Raw genomic sequence first — 18,588 nt, 5'->3', positions numbered from 1 at the left:
AAAAATAATTCCGTTGGTAAATACTTTTTATTGTAGCTGAGTGCATCAGATACTTTAAAAATCTTTTAAAAATAATTAGCTGTTTTATATAGTTTTAATGGAAGTCTTTCATGTTTCCTCTCCAGCAGTCTCTAATGAACACTCCTTGTAATTTCAGTGCAGGCTTTGAGATTCCCTAAAGACTTGACTTCAGACCTCAAAGGGCAGCAGTTGCCATATGTCTGGAGAACTGGAGTTGCCAAACAGACTGACCATGTACTAATAGGACACATTTATATAGCTCCCGAATGTGAAGCCCTGATATAAACTTAATGATGATCATCTGTTGAGAGATTGTGGCTGGAAAGGATTACAGCAACTTTTGTCACCTTTTTTGAAATTAAGCTTTCTCTGTTGATTAGTGAGAGATCTTGACAAAATTGATGCTGGTTCGGAAGTTATTCAAAGGATCATTATTGGCTGGAGAATGTTTTTCTTGAAAATGTTTAAAGACATTTTCAAAGACAATTGCAAATATATTAATTTTAATATATGCTTTAACATAATAGCAAGGGGATTATTGTTTGATTATTTCCAAATAATTTAAAGCTGTATTAATAGTAATTACATAATTGATTTCATGGTTATCTGAGTTGTTTTTTTTAAAATTTAATATTTGCATTCTTGATTTTGTAAATCCATTAGTTACTTTCTCAATTTTCAATTCTTTGCACGTAATACACGTTAAACATATTTGTTAAATAAGCAGTTATAAAACTAAACCATTTGCTAATCCAACTTTAATGGAATTTTATTTCTTTTATCCCTTAACTTTGCAGTTATCTGAATCTGTAATAAATTTCATTTATAAACTGAGGCATATTATTTGTACAAATAAAATGTACCTTTTAGAAGTATATGTTCAAAAAGTTACTGAAGCCAAAACTTTCCAAAGGGCAGTATTTTATTTTGGTATTTCATGTAATGATTTGTTTTACCCTCTAAGAAGACAATGGAATAAGACCTGCCCTTCGCTATTATGGTCTGCTCTGTCCTGGTGTGAGGTGACTCAGGTTTGTGTTGGATATGCTGCTGAGAGAGTGCTGACACAAAGTGCAAACACTGTTGAAAAGTTCTTGATAGTTTACTTTGAGCACTTAAGATTACTGTATCTCGAACATGAACAAGTTTTCTCTAGTTTTGACCTTTAGTCCTGTGTATAATATGGTTCCCAGTTTTGCCTTCATACATCCCCTGCATCATTTGAGCTCTCCTGTGCGGCTTCCTCTCCTGGCTCCTAACGGTGTTTCTCTCTTCTATTTAGGTAATAGGAGTTGTAGCCACCAAATCTGATTTCTTTTACAAAGGCAACATCTTTAAGATGTTAATACTTAAAGTATTAATGATATTTTGTTGAAGAGCTCAAGCCTTTACATTTTTATATTTTTTTAATAAGAAAAATTAAATAGTTCAGTACGAGTTTAAGTTTTTGTTACCAAATTATTCTTCATTTCTTTCTTTAAACTATATTTGGATCCTTAAATCAATACTTACAAAAAAGGAGAATATTTTACTGCCAGTAGCAATAAAGTTAATTTCATTTGGTAGGATGTAGAATATTGACTTAAAAAAAAAGAAAAATTCTTAATAGGTTATGATACATTTATATTTTTGTAGGTTTGATATCAGTATTTGTGAAAACTGAATGCTTATGCTGTTGTTTAGAGATATTTTAGAATAGTTTTGGATAAATACCTATTATCCAGTCAGAAAAATTTGTGTATTTTTATTTTTTGTTCTTCATTTAGAGCATATGATTTTTAATATAAATTTTATGATTTATCAAGGACACATATATTACTTCCCAAATCTAAAAATAGTATTAACACTTAAACTGAAAAAACAATAGTTCCCTGCCTAACTTCTTCTTTTCCAAAGCCTTGATTCTACTTTCTGAAAGGAACCACATTCAGATCTCTTAGTTGTAGGCTCGGCTACTTACCTTATGATATAACAGCTGTTTACTGATTTTTGTATTTTACACATTATCTAATGTGTTTCATGGGTGATGACCATTGACGACTTACATCGTTCTCCCTTTCTGTTTCATACTTCCCTCTTTTTCAGTACAGTCACATCATCATATTTATTTAAAACCATCCTTAGTATTTACATTATTGTGACAATGTAAGTAAGTATTCACGGCAGAACTACAAAATATACCACAACTCCCTCCCTCCCTCCCTCCCTCCCTCCCTCCCTCCCTCCCTCCCTCCCTCCCTCCCTCCCTCCTCTTGCTTATCTTTTTCTTTCATTCTTTATCCTAGAATTTATAATTTTCTACCTTTTGCTTGTTTAAAATTTTTTACATCCTTCACAGATTTATTCTAAGTTTTTCACTGGACTCCTAGAACTTCTACCAGTGCGATCAGACACAACCTTGTATCTGTTAGTTCAGTAGTGTTTCTTGAAGAAAGTGCCTGCAGCTCTGTTCTCCTGTTTCGTCCTGGATTGGTTCTTCTTTAGGTCTGAAAGCTTTTGTCACCAAGCCAGAATTTTTTCTTCTTCTCTTATGCTTTAATGTCTATCCCCTGCATCCCATAATGGACTTCTTTTTATTTGTATATTTTTTATGTTTTTATTTTATTTGATTGATTTCAGAGAGAGGAAGGGAGAGGGAGAGAGAGAAAAACATCAATTACGAGAGAGAGTCGCTGATTGGCTGCCCTCTGCATGCCCCCTGCCTGGGATCAAGCCTGCAACCCGGGCATGTGCCCTGACTGGGAATGGGACTGTGCCCTCCTGGTTTATAGGTCGATGCTCAACCACTGAGCCACGCCAGCTGGGCTGGACTTCTTTTTAAATAGTACACTGAACCCTGGCTGGCATGGCTCAGTGGGTAGAACATCGGCCTGTTCACCAGAGGGTCACGGGTTCGATTCCCAAGCAAAGGCACTTACCTGGGTTGCAGGTCCGATCCACGCCCCGGTTGGGGCTTATGGGAGGCAGCCAATTGGTATGTGTCTGTCCCATCGATGTTTCTCTCTCTTCCTCCCCCTCCCTTCCACTCTCTCTAAAAAGAGCAATGGGAAAATATCCTCATTCCTTGGGTGAGGATTAAAAGAAATAATGATAATAAATAAGAAGCACATGGATTCAACATTTACTGACCACTTAACTATTTATGTGTTTGTCACTGTTCCGGCACTGAGAATATAGTAGAGACTAAAAGGTAAAGGCAGAAAGTCTGGTGGTAAAAAGTGTGCCTTGGGGAAATGAGGGCAGAACAGGAATGGGAGGTGATAGCTGGGTGTCTGTGTTAATTTTGATGAGGCACATTCTCTGTAATTTCTTGAGAAAGAATGCATGAGACGTAGAATTTTTTAGGTTTTGCTTGTGTGATATGTCTTTCATTTAACTTTTATATTTGATTGACAGCTTGTTTGGATATAAGTGTTAGAGGCTGAAAATTATAATCTCTTCAAATGTTTTTCTCCCTGGCAGCTTTTAAGTATTTTTATTATTTTAAAAATTGTTGCTGTTGTTACTGAATTGTGCCTTGGAATGTGTGAATATTTTCAAACTTGTCTCTGGTATTTTATGTAAACCTTTTCAGTGTGAAAAAGCATATACATGTGTTCAGGGAAATTTTCTTGAATTATTTCTGTGGGCATTTCTTCTCTCTCTCTTCGCATTTCTGTTTCTCCTCTGGAAAGTAAACTTGCCGTCTTTCACCATGATGGGGATGGCCGTGCGTTATGGGGAAGCATCTGGGATTCTGTTTTTCATACTGGCTTTTATTCATTTAAACTGTTTTTGTCCCTGCCCCTCAGCCATCCTCATGTGTACTCAGGGTCTTCTGTTCTTGACCTCTCTAGGGCTCTGCAACAAGCATGGGTTTGGTTTGCTTTCTCAAGTTGATGTTTCTCTAGGCTGTAGATAAATGTTTTCCTTCTTTTTTATGCTGTTGTCTCCTCTTTATTATCTTTGTTCTTGGTTTTTGCTGTGTTTAACCTGCAGTCGCTTATTATATTCCCCCCCTTTTTTTTAAAGAGTAAAAGTTAGCTTAGTGACTAGCTCAACAGAATAAAAATTGATACTACATTTAGTGTCAACATTTATGGCTTGAATCCCACCTCCAAAATAAAAGATGGCAGATGGAGTACATCTAGTCTATCTTGTCATTCCATGGCCAGATTTTATTTGCTTTAGAGCATAACAATACTGGGAATTCCTTTTAAAATTTAGGTAAATTCATGTAGTGCATTCAGTACACTAAAATATGTTGTAAGAGATTATTGAATTTATAGAAAATTGTCATTCACTTTAAGGATGTTAGAATTAAATATAAATATAAGTAATACAAATTAACATGTAGCACTTAGTTGGCACCCTTTTCTCTATATTTGTTTGTTGATGGTAGGGGGGAATAGACTTATTTTGTTAATGAAGTTTCTTTTTTCCCTCCCAACCAACAAAACAGACTTTTACCACCAAATACACGTATTTGAAACTTGGTGGAACTTTGTTTATTTAATAATTTTAGTAATATACACTATCTTGTTGTTGTTGTTGTATGACTTAAGAGCATTAGTAAGCTAAGAGTATATTTTAGTAAAAATTGACTAGCCAACAATCATGGCCATAGGAAGTGATGGTCAATTAAATACAGCTGAGAACAAATATGAAATTATTGACTCAGTTGCTGTGTTGTTAGTCCTTCCTCTCCAAAGTGCTGAAATGTGTTTTGAAATTACTTAGTTGCATTAGTGGTTGGATTTGAGGCTTTTAACGTGTTTTTCATCAGTACCTCTGGGAAAAGAATAACCAGGACTTTTAAATGTGCAATGCATTTTGCATCACTATATAATTGTAAATACTGTGATGAAATATTGAAATGATCATGAAAGACGATAACCATTAAGCTTTCTTTCAACTATTAAAACTCACTAAAGTTTATATTGAACTGTGGTTTATAAAATTGTTTAGACTAACGCCTTCTTTGATAATTATCTCAGAAGTGGAAAAAAATGCTTTCGGATAGCACAGTTAACGAGTTATCTTTCTAGTTGCGGCAGCTTTCTTAAGGATTGTAGATAGTGGTTTAGTATGGAGAAAACTTGTTGGCTTTGACTAATAGCTGGGTTTATTAAAAAAATTAATTTTCTGTTCTCATGGGCTTTAGTTTCTTTTTGTCTCGGTTATTAATTCTTATCAGCATGCATTTATATACCTGATGTGTGATACTTTATTAAATGTTAATAATTTATAATTAAGAATGGATTATAGACAAATTAAAATTAACTGATATCTTTGAGAATTGTGAGATTTTTTTACCAATACCCAAAAGTGTAAGATCTATATTTTCACTTCATTTCTCATTTAGTCTAATTTTTTCTAAAACTAGTGAAAAGATTTATTCCAGAAAGCAACTACTGTAAGTTAACAAATATGGATTCATAAATGATGCTTGGGAAAACAAGAAACCTAATGCATTAGTAGTAACACATTTTTGTTTCTGAACTTTTATAACAAATTGGACTCTTCCACTTCTAGATGCCCTTTCATGTCTAATTTGTTTTTAAGTTAAACAAAATATTTTGTGTGACATACGAAGTTGAGTTCAGGTCATAAAAATTTTTAGATTGCAATTTTTTTGTAGTTATACTAACTTTAACTAGTTTTGTATCTGTCCTAAGTCATGCTGCTTCAAATCTTTGTGAAATTTAAGTGGTATACTTCCTGATTTTACATTATAAGTAAAAAAGTCAGTTTGTATACATAAATGAAAATAAAATCAAACTGATGTTTACCTGTCTACTATATTTTAGTCTTTCTTTCCACTGTTACTATTTTATCCATGTAGTTTTGAATTTTATATGACTCATATAGTAAAAATCCCCACCTGTTAGAGTTTTAGATCAGATAAAGCTGATTTGAGAAAAACAATACTAGTAAATCTGTTCAATATAAAATGTGTGATCTAAGAATTATATATAGGATGTCCTTTTGCCTCCTTGTTTTCCTTGTAATAAGTGATCTCAATGAAAACTCAGTTTAAGGTATTGCGTCTTCATAATCTGGTGCTGTCAAATTTCCACGTTGCTTTCTGAGATGCTGTGTTGAGTGTAAGAGCTGAGGAGTGAGCATATGCTTCTGTTTCTTGACTCTGGCATCCCTTGAGTTGTCACTGTCCCTTCTGATTCCCTCCTGCCTATCAACAAAGGTCACAGGTGTGTTCTCATGCCTTCAAAGCCTCAGCTACTTGTACATCTTTCTAGAATAATTTTCTGACTCTTCCAAGGGCATGAGCTACTTCAAGGCTGCTTTAGTTCCATTTGCCATTACATCTGTGTCTCTTTCCAATTCCTGTGCATTGCTGTGTTTAGGGCAACCCTTTGAGACCCAGTATCTCCCTGTGCTCTGCCTGGGAAATGAGGTGTGGGATCTTGTGCACCAGCATTCAGAAACTTACTGCAGTTGCTGCTTTTTTCTCTCTCCCTCCTTCTCCTAAGAAAAGGGGAGGGTGTGACACATGCTCTTCTCTCATGGATCTACTCCTTCATGAAATTTGATTGCTTTCTTTTATACTATTTCATTTTGCTAGAAGGAAGAAAGGCTTTTAAATTAGACAGGTATTTCTGTTTATTCTTGACTTGATTTACCTCAGAAATATCTCTGTTGTTTCAGTTGGGTGACAGTTGTGAATTTTGAGAGTATATATTGTAAACTTTATGGATCACTAATTTCTAAACGTAAGTTATTGAATCATAAAGTAATATAGCTTGAAGAAAATTTTAAGGGAGTTTCTAAGACATAGAGACATAAAGCAAATGTTTCCATGGACATATCCTCTTAGTGTCTGAATCAGCGTGAGAACATAGATCTCATGACTTTGTGTTTGTTGCTCTTTCCTCAGCAGCACATTGCTTATCTCTCCTCCTAGACCTAGCCAGCTACTTCTCTCAGATCCAACTGGTTTTATATCTACTTTCCATTCTACTGTATATGTTCTGTTAGTATATTCTTCTGATACTATTAGAGAACTAGAACCCTGTAAAAAAATTAGGGCATGTAGCTGTTTTAATCCTGAGTGCCACCTTGGGCTTTCAAGACATAAAAGAAAGTACTGTAATACAAAATTGAATATAAAAAAGAGAAAGTAGAAGAGAAAGGATAAGGCAAAAAAAAAAGAAAAAAAAAAAGAATTTGGCATGACACAGCAGTCATCGGGGGTGAAATTACATGGGATTTAAAACTCCTAAAGGTATTACATTCAGAAAATGTGAATATATAGATTATGGTTGCAATGGTAAGTACCCCAACATTATCTTTTGTTTTGAGCTTTGTAAAAGAACAGAAAAAGATCGATTGAGGGACCTCATGTAGGTAGATTACAAGGGGCTCCATAGTTTTAAGAAACTTAGAAATTTTGTATATATTTCCAATTCTTGAAAAAAAAATACATTTTGAGACACATGCATGTGCACATACATACATGTATTGGCATTTCTTAAATCCAGCTACATTTCAATTCAGGTAGGCCTACCCTGATTGTATTATTAACTTATTTTATATATGTTTTGATATGAGAATTAAAAAAATTGATTTGCACATATTCTACTGGTTGATTCCCTCCCAGGCTTTTAAATGGATAATCTATTCATAAAAAATATAGCTAATAGACTTATATTTTCTTTTGCTAATTTATAGGCTAGTGAACTATAGTTTTCCAGCTCAAAATTGTCTTGCCAAATTCACTAATTTTTCTTGTCTCTCAATCATCAGTTTTTATGGTAGAATATGCACTATTTATTATGTTTATTTGCTACTTAACTATGTGTTCTCATTTGGGGTGATGCATCTTTTTTCTTAAAGGAACAAAAACAAAAACCTCTGTCCTTGGCCATCTTTGCTGTCCTCCTTTCCAACTCCCAATGATTTAAATTAAATTAGTGTTGTAGATCAAGAAGGGCAAGATAAATGTAGATACACCTATTTAGTTCATATAGAATCAAATTGTTGCTAACTTGTTTATTTTACTTTTTAATGTCAACTATTCATGTGTTCATGGAGCTGCATTGGGTAGGCAGCATGTTTAACACAACTTTTCCTTTAAGGCTAAGGTATGAAATCGAAATGTGTGATGCTGTTTATAATTGTTTTAAAGAAATAATTTACCAGGTGAAATTTGTTCAGCTATTTTCTGCTGTTTTTTAGGAGTGGCAGAATTCTATTCAGAAGAATGCAGGCCTTGCTTTTATTGAACTTGTCAATGAAGGAAGGTAATCTATTTTATATCCACTATATTTTACTTTAAAATCTTACTGTATTTCTCTCACTGAAAGTGATAATTTTTTGGTATTATATTTTTTGGTTTTTTTAGTCATTTCGAAGATTGTAATTATTATAAATGTCAATATTTAATCATTTTGTGGTTTTCTTCATGGTTATATGCTTAATGATAAAAGTCTTGTCTTTTCAATAAGTAAAGCTGAGTTTGGCAAAAGCAAACAGATGATTCTATTAGCAGATATAAGGAAACTGATGCTTAAATGGATTTCCCATTAAGTTCCATTATATTTATAAAGCCAATAATTAGACTAAGATGTGTATTATCTCTCTCATGTCATAGCCTGGCTAAGGGAGAGAGGGATCAAGTTTTTGTTTTGTGATGTGATGAGAAAGTGGAAACAGGGAAACTTGGTAAGGTTTCCATTTAAAGAGTAGAGGTAGAAGACTAAGGAAAAAATAGTAGGAAAAAAATGAAGAAAGTACAGAGATGAAAAGAAAGATTTAAGCTAGATGTAAGAGTGATATAATGGAAAAGTAAAAGTAAATTGAGGAAATGATGAGTAAACTACTTTGTGCCTGTTTTGTGGCAGCTGATTTTGAATTAATTGAACTGAAGGTATAGATTAAAACGTAGAAGACCTAAGATATAGATTAAAAGGTGTGATTGGCTGCTGTTGGAAATGACATTCTGAGCAAAATTATTGTTTAAGAATGTTTCTTTATTAGTGTCCTGGCAAGTGTTAGACTGATGCCATCACTATAGGAACTATTTGAACTAGTAATTAGGAATCTTGTTAGTGTTACAGAAAAGGGTATTAATAACTTATTTGATATTAAACACTACTAAAATTCTTCTACTTAGCAAATAATTACAGTTGCTCACAGATTATTTTTGGAAACATATAAAGAAACCTGTGCCCTGGCTGGGTGGCTTGGTTGATTGGAGAGGTGACCCATGGGGGTTTGATTCCTGGTCAGGGCATGTACCTAGGTTGCGGGTTCACCCTGTCAGGGTGTGTATGGGAGGCAGCTGATTGATGTTTCTCTCTCACATCAATGTTTCTCTCTCTCACACCCTCTTTCTCCCTGAAATCAATAAAATCATCCTTGGTTGAGGATTAAAAACTCCCACAAAAAAACAAAACTTGCAATTATTATGCCTTATGTTAAATTCTGTGCTAGAAGTATTTAAGTACGGAATCCTAAGGTAGTAATGAAAAAAATAAAAGAGAGACAGACTCCACAATTAGGATGGAAGAATTAGTTAAAACTTACCCAGGGAACATGATTCTTGAGATGTCCTTTCAGGGATGAGTAAGGTTAATACTGTAGATATTTGAAAGTGGGGATTATGGATAAATTAGAGGGCATGTGTATGAAAAGCATTCCAAGTAGAGGGACTAGAATATCTGAAGACGTGTGATGTGGAAAGGTATATAGAATATTCAAGTGCGTGTTTATATTTGTGAGAGACTGTATGTGAGTGAATTGTTGGAATAGAATTGAGCATCCTGATGCTAAAAGGCGTAATGTTGCATATTTGGACTTTCATCTAAAGGTGATGGGAAACCTTGGAAGATATTAAGCAAAGGAATATAATTGTGATAGTTTGGTTTTGGAAAGATAACTGACAGAAATGTTTGGGATGGATGGAGAAGAGACCTGATTGAAATTAAGAACAGTAGCCAGTCTATTGCAGTGATCCATGTGAGAAAGAGCTAAATTGTAATCGAGTCTGGTGAGTGGTAGGAAATCAATATTTCTCAATGACTGAATAACTAATAATTTAGTCTTACTTTTAGCAAAAATTTCAAAGTGCTTATTCATCAAAAAGTAAATAGTTATTTGGCTGAATTTCAACACTGAGGTATTGGATGCTTTTAAAGTCTCTATAGAAAAAGAGGTGGTGAGAGCTGTTGATTGAACATGTACTTGTTTTACTTAATGCAGAACACGAACAGATTTTCTGTAATTTATAGGACTTATTTGTTTAAAGAAAATTCTTGTTTTTTTTAAAGAAGAAAACTTGTTATAAAAGTCGATTTTGATTAGTAGAAGCTCTACTAAATGTAAATATCCTCAGTTATGCAAGTTACTCTTACATTTAATAGATAAGGCAGCATAGCATTGTGATTAATGGCATTGGTTTTGAAGTTAGGCTTTTGATATTCCAAAAGTACTTTACTTCTGTGAGTCTTCCTTTCCTTATCTTTTCATTCAGCCAGTATTTTTTATTCACTGACTGTGTACCATGGATTATCTTTGTTGCTATGGAAACAATAAACAAAACAGATAAAGGTGGTTTTTTTGTAGATCTTACCTTTGAACAGTCATTGACAGGCCATGAACAATAAACAAAATAAGTAATGGGTTACATAATACGTGAAAGATGGTAAGTACTATGAAAAAATATAATGCAGAACAGGTTGAGGGGAATGGAGATTTTTGAAGGAAGTATGAAGGGTTGGCATGGTTTGCAGTTTAAATAGAATGGTCAGATTAGAGCTCTTTGAAAAAGTGACTTGTAAGCAAGTGCCTGAAGAATGCGAAGGAACTAACCATAGGAGCCTGTAGGGGAAAAGTGTTCAGTTCTAGGGAATGGTCAGTAAATAGATGAAAGCTTCCCTAGCCTATTTGAGGACCGAGGCCCATATAGCAGTAATAAAGTGATGAAAGTGGAAAGAAGAAGGAAATGAGGCCACAGAGATAATAACATAGGGCAAGATTTTGTGTAAAGCCTTTGCGGTGTGTTCTGGGAGAAATGACAATCATTGCAGGATTTTGAATAGAGGAGGGAGATGTTTTGTTTTATGTGTTAAAAATACTACTAAAACATTACTCTGGCTAATGCATATAGGAATGTAAGAAAAGAAGTGAAAAGATCACTCAGGGAGCTCGTGCAGTAATCCTAGTTAAATGTGGTGTCCTGGACTAGGGTAGTAGCAGTAGAGGATGTAAGAAGAATTAGGGTTATGAATATATTTGGAAGATAGATCTGAGAGGATTTACTAATGGATTGGATGTGGGTTGTCTGAGAAAGCTAGTTGTCAAGTACTGTTAAGATTTTTGGCCTCTGCAGCTAAAGAGATGGTATTTCTATCAACCAGTATTGAAAAGGCTGAAGGTAAACCAGTTATTCTGGGTAAGATCAGGAGTTCAGTTTTGGAAATACTATTTTTAGATCTCTAGTAGACATCCAAACAGAGATGTTAGTCGGTGGCTAGTTATTTCTCCAGACTAGATATAAATGTGGATGTATAAGCACTTACATGGTATGTAATGCCTTGATACAAGATGAAGTTGTTAAGGTGGTAGTATAATTGAGGTTTGACCACTGGCTTAGACAGGACCAGTTTTGGGAGAGTGGTGTGGAAAAAAGCCTATTTGCAGTAGTTTTTTAAAAGATGGAAAGAATGGGAGAAGGGAAATTAGAGAATGTGTTTAAACAATTCTTTTTTTTTTTTAATACATCTTTATTGATTTCAGAGAGAAGAAGGGAGAGGGAGAGAGAGAGATAGAAACATCAGTGATGAGAGAGTCATTGATCAGCTGCCTCCTGCACACCCCGGACTGGGGATGGAGCCCGAAACCCAGGCATGTGCCCTGACCGGGAATCAAACCACGATCTCCTGGATCCTAGGTCGATGCTCAACCGCTGAGCCATGCCCGGCTGGGCTACACAGTTCTTCAGAGGAGTGTTGCTACAAAGAGGAGCAAGAATAGAATGAAGTGGTAGCTTGTAGGGGGAAATAGAGTCAAGGGAAACAGGGTCTTAAAACATGAGAGCAAGACAACATAGTTTCATGGTGGTGAGTAGGGAAATTGGTGTAGGAGAGATAGGTTAGAATTTCTGAAATGGCATTTTTGAGTAGATTAGAGAGTAGGGGAATTTGTATATAAATGGCTTAAGGTAGAGCTTAGATGAGTCATTATGGTAACATGGGAAGACCTTTTATGTAGTTGCAGAGGCTGATAGATAAATATGGAAGTAGAGTGAGAGTTGGCTTTCAGAAGGTTTAGGTTTTGCCAAATAAATATGAGGGAGATAAGGACAAGGTAGTCAATTTTTTACTCAGGGGAGTAATTGTAATCATTGACTATAGGATTATGATTAATTATTAAGCTGGGTAAAAAGGAAAGAACATAGAGAGTAGTGACTGTGAAGAAAATGATAGCGTGGGTGAATTGCAGACCTGAGGACTGTTAGTGTGTGGGATAGTAAAGTTTTAGTGTTTCATTTTCCATTTAGGTTTGAGATCCATTTTGAGTTAATTTTTGTGACGGCTCTAAGCGCTATGTCTAGATTCATTTTTTTGGATGTGGATGTCCAGTTTTTCTAGCATCATTAGTTGGCAAGAGTATGATTGGTTTGTTGTATTGCCTTTGCTCTTCCATTGTCAGAGATCAGTTGACTATTTATGTGGGTTTATTTCTTGGCTCTTTATTCTGTCTCATTGATCTGTTTGTTCTGTCACCAGTACATACTACACTGTCTTGATTTCCATAGCTTTATAATAGTCCCCATGTCGGATAGTGTTCGTCCTCCAACATTTTTCTTCTCCTTGAATATTGTGTTGTCTATTCTGCACCTTTTGCCTCTCCATATAAAGTATAAAATCAGTTTGTTGGTATTTGTTGATATATTGCTGGGATTTTAAATGGGATTGCATTGAATCTATAGACAAAGATGGGATGAACTGACATCTTGACAATATTGAGTCCCCCTGTCAACATGGAATATTTCTCCATTTACTTAATTCTTTAATTTTATTTATCTGAGTTTTATAATTTTCCTCATATGGATTGTGTGCATATTTTGTTAGATTTATACCTAAATGTTTTGTTTTTTGGGGTGCTAATAAAATGGTATTTTGTTTTTAATTTCAAATTCTACTTGTTCTTTGTTGGTATTTAACAGAGCAATTGACTTTTGTATATTAACCTTGTATGATGCAACCTTGTTATAATAGGAGTTTCCTTTGTCAGTTGTTTTGCACTTTCTACATGGGCAATTATGTCACCCGTGAACAAAGACATTCTAATGTCTTTTGTCTCAATATTTATGCCTTTTCTCCTCTTTTCTTTTTAAAAAAATCTCTTTGGTAGAACTTCTACTATAATGTTGAAAAGGAATACTAGGAGGGAAGGGGACATCCTTGCCTTGTTCTGATCTTACTGGGAAAGTTTTAAGTTTCTCATCATTGAGTATGATGTTAGCTGTAGGTTTTATGGTAGGTGTTCTTGATCAAGTTGATGAAGTTTCTTCTGTTTTTAGCATTTTTATCCTGAATGAATATTGGATTTTGTCAGATGCTTCTACCACTATTGATATGATCATGTGATTTTTTTTTCTGTTCAGCTTGTTGATGTGTGATGGATTACATTAATTGATTTTGAAATATTGAGCCAGCTTTGCATACCTGGGATAATTCCTACTTCGTCATAGTGTATAATTTTTTTCTTTTTAAAAAATTATTGGCTTTGGTTTCTTTTGTTGATTTTTAAAAGTTATTTGCTTGGGCTTAATTTGCAGAATTTGTCCCTGTTGTGATATGGTTGCTGTTGTGATATGGTTGCTGTGTAGCTCTTTCAAGGTTATTATTTTTTATTTTTTAGTCTGGCTTTTTAGGGCCATCCCTTTTCTCTACAGCTTAGAGGTCAGTGAATGACTGGTCAGAAGTTTTAGTGAAATTTTTAGCCTTGTACAGCTGGTAGGTCTGTGTTTTATTTGACAGCACATGCAAATTTTGGGGTAGTTTTCTTCTGTTTAAGCTTTTACTTCCTGTCATTCCCCCCCCCCCCAAGTTTGTACTGTATATGTGCTTAGGGATCCAGACAGCCACTGATGTGTGAATTCTTATTCAACTATCTAATATATATATATATACACACACACGCATATATATATTATAAATAATACATATTTATATATATATAAAATATATAGCTATGGCTGTTTTATTTTTTAAGATCTTCCTCTTCAGTTTCTGGTTTGTTCTATTGTCTCCTGCTCACCCTAACTGCAAATGTAATCGCAGTTTAGGAGAGCTATAGGCTTTTCCTATTTTCGGCTTAGCATGCATTTTCTGCCCTTTCTTCGAAATCAAGTCAGCCATGTCTGTCAGTGAAGTTGGTGATTTCCATAAGCAGCCACAGTCTGTGGGTTTGAGTACTGCATTCCCAGAAAAGATTGCCACAGACTCTGTTCTTACTCAGTGTTAGCAGATGTCCATGAATAAAATTATTATAGATTTTGTTGTTTGCCTTTGGTCAAATGTCAGAACTCTGAAATGATTGTTATTCTTCAGTTCCGTTCTTGTTTTTCTGGGAGAGGATTTGTTGACCTCTGTTTTCTACGATAGCCAGAAGATCCATCCCCAGATCTCTTCATGTCTGGTTTATTCTCATTTAAAGCCCAGTTCAGATGTTACCTCCTCAGAGTTTTTCCTGATACCTGTTGCCAGGTATCAGGAAAAGCTCATTTTTAAAACATTTTTCCCTCTTACTCTCCTTTCATGTTTATCTTTATTGTCTCTCTCCTCCTGTAAATTGTATATTTATGTTCTGTAAGGGCAATCCCTTGTCTCTTGTTTATGGTTGTATCCCTGGCTCCAATATAAGTGCCCTGCAAATTCCGTAATTATTTGTGTTTAATTGATGATATTGTCTCTGTAAGTGCATTGTATTTATAGTTTTGATTTCAGTTATTGTTATTTTTATGTAAACAGTATTCTTTCTTAAACATAAATCTATTTTATACAGATAATCTTGGTATTTCTTTGAGGATTCTTACCAAGAGAAAAAAAATACGTATACATATAATACACATTTTACAATAAAACGTTTCTGTATTTCGTGAAGAGATGAGTTCTCTTATGGTATTCTCATATATCCTTATCCAGAATAACTGATTCTTATTTTTTATTGGGGGAACAGTTATTTAAATAACTTGTTTTTATGTCATCTGTGATCATAGGTTTTCTAATACCCCTTTTCTGTTTTTTTGCCTATGCTTCTCTTACTTCATATGGATTTGTTATCCTCCTGTGGTTAGAAACTGTCTTCGTTATTTTAGTTCTTAGCCTGTAGAAAGTATTTAGCCTTTGTCTTTTAAGTAAATGTAAGAAATAAATAGTGATGGAAAGAAAACTAACATCCATTAGTGAAATATAGTGGAGGTGGTGTCTGAATTTTCATTATCTCTTTAGAGGGTAGACTATATTTTAAAGAAACAGTTTAAAGATTTATTTTTTAAATCAGGGGATTCGGCTTGCCTTTTATAAATATCCAATACATTGAGGTTAAATGAGTTTACATAGAGATGGATGTGTTGGTGAAGTAGTTTGCAGTGTTTTAGCTACTGGACTTACTCCCAGGGGCTAGAAGAATAAGCAATAAGGGTTTTTCTTTTCACTGCAGAGACCAACCTTTTTTTCCTTATTATGTAAGTCTGACCTGCCTTGACCTCATTTATAGAATAGTTGCTATAAATGTGGTCCTTGATTAATGTTTTATTAGTGTAAATAACATGAAGACCTGTACAGACTTCGACTACAGCGTAAGGTTTATCAGACTTGATGGGTATCATTAGCAAAACAATTACTTAGGTCAGACATAAGTAATTGTTGTTTGGTAGAAATGTTTCTTTTAACTTACCTGTTTAATTGATATGATGCTTTCTCTGTAAATACATTGTTTTGATATTTTTTAGTTCAATTATTGATATTTTCATGCAAACAACGTTATGTATAGAAATAATCAGTAATCACTGACATAATCATGTAATATTTTTTTGACAATTTTTGTCAAGACAGAAGAAACTACATAGACATAAATAAGAGATTTAAGTTAAAACATTAAACTTCCACTTTTTTTGAGCAATAACATTGTTTCTCTGATTTATAATTTTGTTTTTTGATATATTGAATCATTATGACTATCACCTCTACTTTGTGTTAAATATACAAATAATTGCTTCAAAGAGTTTTATTTTTTTCTGAAAGGCACAAGTTTCTTTAAACAGTTTTATATTATGTAAAGAATGTCAGTGCTTTCTTTTAGAATATTTGGTGCTGCTGTGACATCACATTAATAGGAAATAGGAAAGTCGATTATTACCATTGCCTTAACCTTCTTAAGTGAAATCTGAAGGTTCACTGTTATGGTAAATTCAAGTAGGTAACATTATTATGTTTATTGGGCTTTAGTTGATTTATTTGTGTACATGATTTATTTTATATTAATTTCTTTTTCCTTCACCTTAAAAATGTGTTTCATTGAAAAATGAGTTTAATTAAATAAGCTAATTCCAATAGAACTGTTGCTTACATTTTAAAATTCTTTGTCAGTGAATCTTAAATCTTGTCTCATTTGGGTAAAGGTTTAGATTTCATATCTTAACCTTTCTTCTCATTTCTACTGTTCTTAATGACTTTTTGAGATCTCTTCTTAAAACTTTAGTATCTCAATATTGGTGTTAATTTTGCCAGTAGAAAAAGATCCAGCTGCTATGCAGCCTTTCTTCTTGCTATCCTGCCTGCCATCTACCCAACAAACATATTTTAGAACATTTTACACTCCTAGTGTTGTTCTTGCTGTGGCCGTGGCAGATGCTCTATGAGCATTATAACTTCACTTGTTTGAGTTGTGTTCTAAGGAATAATGCATTGGATAAGTACTAATCACCCTGTATATTTTATATATATAGGTGGTCCTGTTTTTGTTCTTATACTTTGTAATTCTGAAAAATTTGTGCCAATAATCTGTAAATAAAATTTTTATAGCTCATAATGTCAGGGAATCCTATGGAGTTGCCATCTTTCTTAATACGCAATTTCTTAATTTTTCTTCTCAGTTATATTCTATTCGCTAATCAAAGTTTTAAATTTTTGATGGTAAAATTCAGGAAAGTAGTAGACTGTGAAACCTATTTTAAAGGTACAATATTTGTTAAAAATGTTAAGATACAAATTCTTATATGAATTTTATACTTTTTAAACTACATAAGTAATTATAAAATGACCTATAATTGTAGTATTGGGTTTAGTTGTTAAAAATACATTTTGAGAATGTCCATAGCTTCCTAGGCTTTTACTTTTAAATCTGTTATTAAGATTCTTTTCTTTTTCCCATCCTTGAAAACATAGAAAGGGTAGATTGTCCCCCAGACTGTTGGCCACATTGCTTTAATTATCCTCTGGGGATGTCAGTATCTGCTTATTATAGCAGTAATTCAGACTTGCATCTGAATATGTAAATACCCCTCATAAAAGACATAGTGTTTCTAGTACTAATATACTTGTCTCTCTCTTCAGTATTCAGCTGCTTAGGTTGCACTCCTGCTTTCTGAGCATTCATTTGGTAGCTCTAGCATTTTCCTTCACTCTAAGCATCATAGGTTCTTAATAAATGTCTATGGAATAAGTGAGCAGAAGAAAAAATGGAAGGGAAAGTGAAGAAGGAGAGGCGGGGAGGAAACGGCAAAACCTATTTTATTCCGACCCTCTTGGCCATTATCTGGGTTATATTTTGGTAAAAGACAAAAGTGTTTGTTGCCCTTAGGTAAACAGTGTGGCTAGGATATAGTCTTATCTGAGCTCACCAAAGACGAAATCTGAATTGAAGTAGAGTATGTCTCATAGGCACTCTGGAGTGTTTCTTAAGGAGCTATGTGCTTTCTGGGTACATTTAAAAAATTATTTGTATAGTAAGGCAATTTACAGGAAAACTTTAAATCTGGTGAACAGTTGTTTGGATAGGATCTAATTTTGGGAGTCATTATTTCCAGGATTTGTTGAGAGTTGGTTTTTCTCTTTACTCTTAACCATGGATTGAACTGAGACTGAAGTTTGTGTGGGTTGTTTAGAAAGAGGTATGTGCTATATTCTTTCTTCTTAAAGATTAAACTATTTAATGTTTAGTATTTTGTGGAAGTTTAATAGCTTATCAAAGAGGACTAGAACTTTCTCCTTAATTAGGATAAAAATATTTTTCTTGATGTTCTTCATGTGTTTGGCTTTAAATCAGTCATATGGTCAAACTACTTTTCACTTTTTTAAAAAAAAATATTTTTTATGTTGATTTTTAGAGAGAGAAGAAGGGAGAGAGGGAGAGAAACATTGATGTGAGAGCAAAACATCGGTAGGCTGCCTCCTGCACGCACCCCACTGGGGATGGAGCCCATAATCCAGGTACGTGTCCTGACCCGACATCAAACCAGCAACCTTCTGGCACGCTGGGCAGCGCCCATCCCACCGAGCCCCACTGGCCAGGGCTACTTTTCACTTTTAATGTTCTATCTTGATCTTAGTTTTC

At 34.2% G+C, this 18,588-nt stretch overlaps 1 protein-coding gene across 2 annotated transcripts in view; it reads left to right on the top strand.

Annotated features, from left to right (window-relative positions):
• LRBA (LPS responsive beige-like anchor protein) overlaps positions 1-18,588 on the top strand; it is a 504,599-nt gene that overhangs the window by 159,962 nt on the left and 326,049 nt on the right. For both annotated transcript variants that reach the window (XM_081135597.1, XM_081135598.1), the window contains exon 35: positions 8,200-8,264. In XM_081135597.1, the coding sequence (XP_080991723.1) occupies positions 8,200-8,264 (65 nt within the window). The remainder of the gene's footprint in view (positions 1-8,199; positions 8,265-18,588) is intronic.

The sequence above is a fragment of the Miniopterus schreibersii genome (assembly GCF_964146895.1).
Source record: "Miniopterus schreibersii genome assembly, chromosome: 4".
Taxonomy (NCBI): domain Eukaryota; kingdom Metazoa; phylum Chordata; class Mammalia; order Chiroptera; family Miniopteridae; genus Miniopterus; species Miniopterus schreibersii.
Note: the sequence above shows the minus strand (reverse complement) of the source record. Positions and strands in the feature narration are given on the sequence as shown.